Genomic DNA, 6676 nt, shown 5'->3' on the forward strand with positions numbered 1-6676 from the left:
CCCCGCCCCACATCTGGACCTGCAGCCCCGCCCCACATCTGGACCTGCAGCCCCTGCCTGCACATCTGGACCTGCAGCCCCACCCCACATCCGGCCCTGGAGCCTCTGCCCCAGTAAAGCTGTGCAACATCCCGCCCTGGGCACAGCAGAGGCTTGGGGGCTGCGAGTAGCTCCTACAGGACCATAAAGGCCAGGGGGACCTTACTCATGAAACTCTGAAGCAAGGACAGTATGTGTCCAGGAGGCTGTTTGGCAATTCTCCCTGGCCAGGAGCAGGGTGGGAGGGAGCTGAGAGCACAGACGCCTGCCGTTCCGTGCTTGAGGGTTGCCTCACACTCACAGTTCCGAGTCTCCCAGGCGGTCCATGCTGGAGACATAAGAAGGTAATTTGTGTTGGACCAAGGCCTCGTCCTCTTCTGCCTGCTGCTCCTCTTTTTTCAGTCGGTGGATTTCTGCTTGCAATGCAAAAAGCTGCACAGGGGTGAGACTGAGTTAGCCTACGCTCTTGCCTACTCTTCCCTCTGCTGCGGACATTTCTAGACACACCACATCCAAAGCCCACCCTCCTGGCTCCAGACGTCCCGCCCCTCCACCTCGAGGCACCCTCTCACTCCCTGCAAACTGTGTGCTGGAAAATGGAAGCCAAAAGCTGTTCCTCCACGACAGCGAGGGGAGAAAGGCCAAAACTCTTAGACGGAAGAAACGCACGTTTTCCCTTTCATCATTTGACTTGCCTCGTTTTCATCTTTGACTTGCTTCCTCTCGAATTCACTGAGAGAAACAGCTCCACCCAATCCTACTTTGCTTTTTGGAATCTACAAAATCAGGCTTGGGGACTCTGACAGAAACACTTAAAAAATGAATTATCACATCCTTAACCTTTTACCTGAAAAAAATTATCCATATATACACACCCTAAACTCAAGAATTTTAAAGTGCTCAAACCTAAAGACCTTATAATCTTCCTTTTCCCAAAAATATAACCTGTCGACATCTTCATTTCAAGGACAGAGAAATTTAAAGACAAATGTGGGCACCCTGGCTCCATCTTTCTACTGAACTAGAGAGACACAGGGCTCAGTAAGAAGAGATAGCTTACATCTGGGTTGTAAATAAAAAACCCATCGCCATCAAGTAAATTCCGACTCATAGCAACCCTATAGGACAGAGTAGAACTGCCCCACAGGGTTGGTTTTCAGGGCTGTAAATCTTTACAGAAGCAGACTGCCACATCTTTCTCCGACAGAGTGGCTGGTGGGTTCGAACTGCCAACCTTTTGGTTAGCAGCTGAGCGGTTAACCACTGCACAACCAGGGCTGCTGTAAACAACACAGACAGGGACCTTTGTGCAAAAGGCCTGGGAGGATCAGACAGACAGATGAGCAGGTCAGCAGTGAGGTGACAGGACTACATAGTCGTTTTCTTCTAGAAGTTCATTACTGGTACTAGATGGTTTATGCTGCACACATGACTTTAAAGTACGACTCTTGCCCCTGAACGTGACACTGGCTTTCTAACGACCCTCTCATCTGCAAACAGCGTGGCTTCCTACATTCCCTCACACCCTCCGCCAACTTCACGTGTGAAAAGCAGAGGTGCTTTCCAAGGCGGAGCCTGTTCAGACAAACCTTCTGACGCAGAACTTCGTTCTCTTCTTGGACCTGGTTGGTCCTCTGGCACTCCGCATCGAAGCTCAGGATCACAGGAACCGGTGCACAGGTTAAAGAAGGAGCCAGTCTGCGGATGCTTAGACGCCCCTCCCAAAGCCCTATGCCAGCAGCCCAGTGCCTGAGCCCAAGACAGGGGGACTGGAGGGCAGAGCAGAAACTGTGGGCGCTGTATTAAACAGTCTGTCCCCCTCCGGGTCGCTACCCTAGGCCAGGCCAGATTTCCTTCAGGCGACTCACAGCCCATGGCACTCTGCCTGGCCAGCCCACAGACAGGGCGTAAGTACAGGTACAGGCAGTGAAAAGCTAATACCCAGTGGACTTCACAGCCAGGCTAAGTGCAGCCAGGCCAGACAAGACATTCTGCTAAAAGCAACCCCGGAGGCCAGGGCCCCATGGACACTGCCAGGTGGTCAGCCAGCTGGGGCCGAGTGTCAGCCGCTCAGCCTTCCCTGCCCAGATGGAACCTTCCTGGCAAAGGTTTAGGCCAAGAGGGGAAAGCTGTCTCCAGATTGCACAGCCACACCCCACCTCATGAACACCCAGAGTCTAGCTGAGGGTGTCAGCTTTCCCAGCCGCCCCAACAGCCTCAGTCAGGAGCAGACAGCAGGCCGGGCCTCAGCATCGGGGAAATGGATGCAGCTCACATGTGCCTGACCTAGTCTGAAGGGCTCTGTCTCGCTCCTGAAAGATCTTGAATGATACCTGCATTTCCCCTGGAGGGCCAACATGGTCATGCGGCCCCCTCTGAGCTAAGTCCTGGCTTGTGTGAGACTCCCCAGGATGCATGCAGAGCAGCAGCAGAGAGAGAAAAAAGGGCAGCACTCACACTCATCCATAACACCAAAGGAAGGGGCAAAGGCAGCAAAGGACCCTCCCTACCTCCACAAGAACATGGCTCCTCCCGGGGCAGAAACCGTGCCAGTGGGTGGCCCCCTACAAGCCCAAACCTTATCAGCGCCACACCAGGCAGCCCCATGCCAAACACACTCCCTGCTCCTCCCCTACATTTCAGCCAACAGAGCAAGGGCATGAGTCCAGCCTGGGCCTCGGGCTCTCAGAGACAAAATGGCAAATTTGGTGAGCTGTAAATATTTACAGACAACACACACATATTCTTAAATATCTACCTAAGTACTGTCTTTATGTATACACGTCTATATTTATCTGTCTCTCTCTCGACATACATATTCTTAAAGCCACTGTTTTCCAGAAAGCTGAAGAACACTGAGGTCACTGTCAGAGAGTAACGCAGACTAACACAGGCAGCAAGTTCCAACCCAATAAGCGCCCTTGTCTGCTACCTCGTCCCAGCCAGGACAAGAAGTATCCTTGAGGCACTGACCAGCATGCACAGAGAGGGCGCTCTTGAGGCTGGCCAGTCTCGCCAACAAGCAGCTGCCTTCCAACCCCTGGGTCTGCGGTGAGAGGGCCCCAGACTGGTTTACGGCTCCTCTCAGAGCCGAGCACCGTCATCCCACTGCCACCAGCCCCATCACGCCAGTCAGCAGTCCATTCAGCAGTGCAGTGTCAGAACTAAGATCTATGATTCCATGGACTGCCGACAAGAAAAACCATAACTTGTCCAGCCCTCACATGACCATGACAGCAGCCCCAGGGCATTTCACGGAGAGCCGGGACCTGACTGCTCTGCATGGGGGCCTCAGAGGGGCCCCGCCAGCCCAGCGCCGGCAGGATATGCATGCACTGCAGCAGGACGCTCAGGAAGTTGTGCAGGGACACAATGAAGGTGTCAGCCCACTGCCGCGAGAAGTAGGTGGCGAAGGTGGGGTTGGTGTCTGGGGATGGCAGGAAGGGCAGGGCAAACCAATCCTTCCACTCGGCCTGGTTCTGGAGCTCCGCAGCCTGCTTGGCAAAGAACTCCTGGGCCTTGTCACTCCTGTTGGTCTGCCAAGACACAAGGGAGGGGGCGAGGAGGGGCAGAGATGGAAGTGCAAAGGTGAGATTCCTTATCACTGCACTGGACAGCTATCAGCCTGCCAGGTATGGCCAGACATCTGACATATAAATGCCATAACATAAAAGAAATTGTCACTCTTTTCTCAAAGACCTTGCAGTTTTGAAGTTGGTTTCAACTGAAGTTCTGATGATAAATGCCATCCTGCAAATTAACCCCCAGTTTATTTTCCAACAACCTAAGCGACTTATTTCCCCAGGCCGGCTATAATCTTTGTGACTCAAAACGTAACCCAGCTACTTAAATTCTTAGAAACACCACCTGGGCTAACATGCTTAAAACAAGAGAGGAAACAGGAATGAGGAAGAAAAGTCAGATGATCTGCAGATGATTAGAAAAAGAGACAAAAATAATTTGCCGTGACTGCTCTACCCTTTCCCATAATAACATGCAGAGTCCTCCCTTGGGGTTAAAAGAAAATCTGTTTCTGGAACAAAGGGCTCTCTCCACCGAAGGAACCAGCACCTGGATTGTGTAGACAAGATAAAAGCGGAACAGGCTGGTTTTCAGCTTGTTGATGGTGGGTCTGTATATATCCTCCAAGCGGCTAAACAGCCGGCGCTCCAGGTAGCTCCAGTAATCCCGAAGGGCAGCCAGGTCATACACCTGCATTAGCTGCTGGAGCTGCTCCACAATCTTGTCCACCTGGTAAGAGATCAAGGGGATGGAGAAGGTGGTGAAGGACAGAAGGGGGTCCTCCTTCACCCCACGAAGTTAATACAGCTTTTTCCTCCTGCTGTGGTTTCTGGTGTTTTTTAAAAAAAAAGAAAGTTAGCAATCTATAAAATTTTGAAAAGGTGTTACTGTAATAGCTTTTGAGCTATTTTCTGATGTTAGATAAGTGGCTGAGTCTGTAGAAAGCATGGAAATGTCAGGTGTAAAAAGTAAGGGCTCTAGCCCAGGAACAAGGAGATGTGGGCCTGAGTCTCAGATCTGCATCTGACCAACTTGACTGCCTGGGTAATGTCATGTCAACTCTCTGGTCTCAACTGCCTCGCATTTGGAGGGGAAAAAAAAAAAAAACAGATGGATTGAGATACTCTCGTGGTCCTCCTCCCAGCTGCACAACTCCAAGATTCCAAAGCTCACCATGAGGTGCACTGATTCCTTCAAGTCACCAAAGCGTCAGGCAACGAAGAAGTAACACCAGAGTGCGCAGTCTGCAAAGGTTTTGAATACCAATCCAACCGCTCTAGTCTACAGATCCAGGAGAGGTGAAAGCATTTGCTTTTGCCACAAAGCAGCCACTAACAATACCTGGTGGTGCGGTGGTTAAGCACGCGGCTGCTAACCAAAAGGTTGGCAGTTCAATCCCACCAGCTGCTCCAGGGGAGAGAGATGTGACAGTCTGCTTCCATAAAGATTATAGCCTTGGAAACCCTACAGGGCAGTTCTACTCTGTCCTGCAGGGTAACTATGAGTCATGAGTCGGAATCAACTAGACGGCAAGGGGGCGGGAGAAGTGGCCACTCCAGCACTCCTCTGTCAGTCTGTTGTACTGTGGTGACTTGTGCATCGCTGTGATGCTGGAAGGTGTGCCATCAGTATTTTAAATACCAGCAGAGTCACCCACGATGGACAGGTTTCAGCAGGGTCTCTAGACTCAGACAGACTAGAAAGAAAGCCTAGCGATCTACTTCCGAAAATCAGTCAATGAAAACCCTACGGATTACAAGAGAATAGTGTCCAATACAGGGCTGGAAGATGAACCCCCAGGCAGGAAGGCACTGCACTACACAGTGGCCCCAACAATGGACTCAAGCATAGCCAAGACTGTTGGGACCGTGAGGGCCAAGCAGCGTTTCAGTTCAGTTGTGCATGGGGTCACCGCGCCGAAGACAATTAACAATAACAGGTGGCCACCGACTCCGGCAAGACAAGAAACCAGGTCTCCTAACTCCCCCTGGGAGCTGGCTCTTGCTGCTAGCTCACGGCCTCGGTTCACCTGCCAACCCCGACTGAAGTCAGCCAACATATCAACATAGGAATCACACACACAATACAAGTTCCTCAAACCTCTCAACTGAAAACCACATCAGACCAGGGGAAGTATAAGTTTTAAAATGTGCAATGAGGTCTTTCTTCGGCAACTGCGGAAGCAACCTTGACCATGAATCAGACAAGACGGTTTTAAACAAGCACCACAGATACTTGAACCCAGCTAACACTTTGGGCTGCAGACCCATTGCTCTCAATGCCTTGGTCTATTTCTGTTGCCAAAACTCAACCATCTCCCCAACCGTGGCTCCGGAAACCTCATCGTCGCTGTGGCCAAAGGCTGGTGGGTATCGGAGCCCTGCACCGGGAGGCGGGCCCCTTGGGCTCCCGCCCCGGCGATGCTCCTGACCCACTGAGCAACTTCAGGCAGGTCAGTCCCCTCTCAGGGCCTCGGCTCCTCATGGTCAGCGAAGGCCAGACGCGCGATGCGACATCCCCCGGCGCGGTGACAGCGCCGCTCCCTCCCCGGAGGGCTAGGCTGGGTACAGCGCGCTCCAGGGTCCCTGGGGACCGCCTCCGCCCGCGCCGCGCCCGCCGGCCCCTCACCCGGAACCCCTTCTCCTTGTCCGCCTTGATCTCGGCGTCCAGCTGCCGCAGCGTGTGCGTGAAGCCGCGAAACAGCAGGTATTCGCGGACCAGCTCGTCCGTACGCTCCACTGCCTCCGCCATCGCTGCGGCAGCGCTTCGAGGGTCCTTGCGAGCCGGGCGCGAAGGGGCGGGGCGGGCGCTGAGCGCGTCACGCCGCGGCTGGCCAATGAGCACGCACGCACACGCGCGCCCGCGGCCTAGCCCCGGCCCCAACCTACCCTGCCCCAGCCTCAGGCACGGCCCGGCTCCGGCCTGCCCCCATTTTGGGGCCTGGCCCCGCCCCCAGCCTTAGTCTCGGCCCCCCTCCATATCCCGGTTCCGCCCCCACCTCGCCGCCAAGGCCCCGCCCCGCCCCTGCCTCAGCCCCCGCCCCGCCTTCGGCCCCCGCACCGCCCCGGCCCCGCCCCTGCCAGCTTCTCCTACTCCGCGGAGCGCTGGCGGCGAT

At 54.1% G+C, this 6676-nt stretch overlaps 1 protein-coding gene across 3 annotated transcripts in view; it reads right to left on the reverse strand.

Moving 5' to 3' along the window:
* WDR91 (WD repeat domain 91) overlaps positions 1-6385 on the reverse strand; it is a 32578-nt gene extending 26193 nt beyond the window's left edge. For 2 of the 3 annotated variants that reach the window (XM_023737134.1, XM_023737136.1), the window contains exons 1-5: positions 6190-6385; positions 4111-4290; positions 3368-3575; positions 1629-1711; positions 341-471 (exon numbers count right to left, since the gene is read on the reverse strand). In XM_023737134.1, the coding sequence (XP_023592902.1) occupies positions 341-471; positions 1629-1711; positions 3368-3575; positions 4111-4290; positions 6190-6312 (725 nt within the window). In that variant the 5' untranslated portion in view covers positions 6313-6385. The other variant, XM_023737135.1, reaches the window with a different exon arrangement.
* Positions 6386-6676: the final 291 nt, after the last annotated feature.

Source organism: Trichechus manatus, unplaced genomic scaffold (genome assembly GCF_000243295.1).
Source record: "Trichechus manatus latirostris isolate Lorelei unplaced genomic scaffold, TriManLat1.0 scaffold00097, whole genome shotgun sequence".
NCBI lineage: Eukaryota > Metazoa > Chordata > Mammalia > Sirenia > Trichechidae > Trichechus > Trichechus manatus.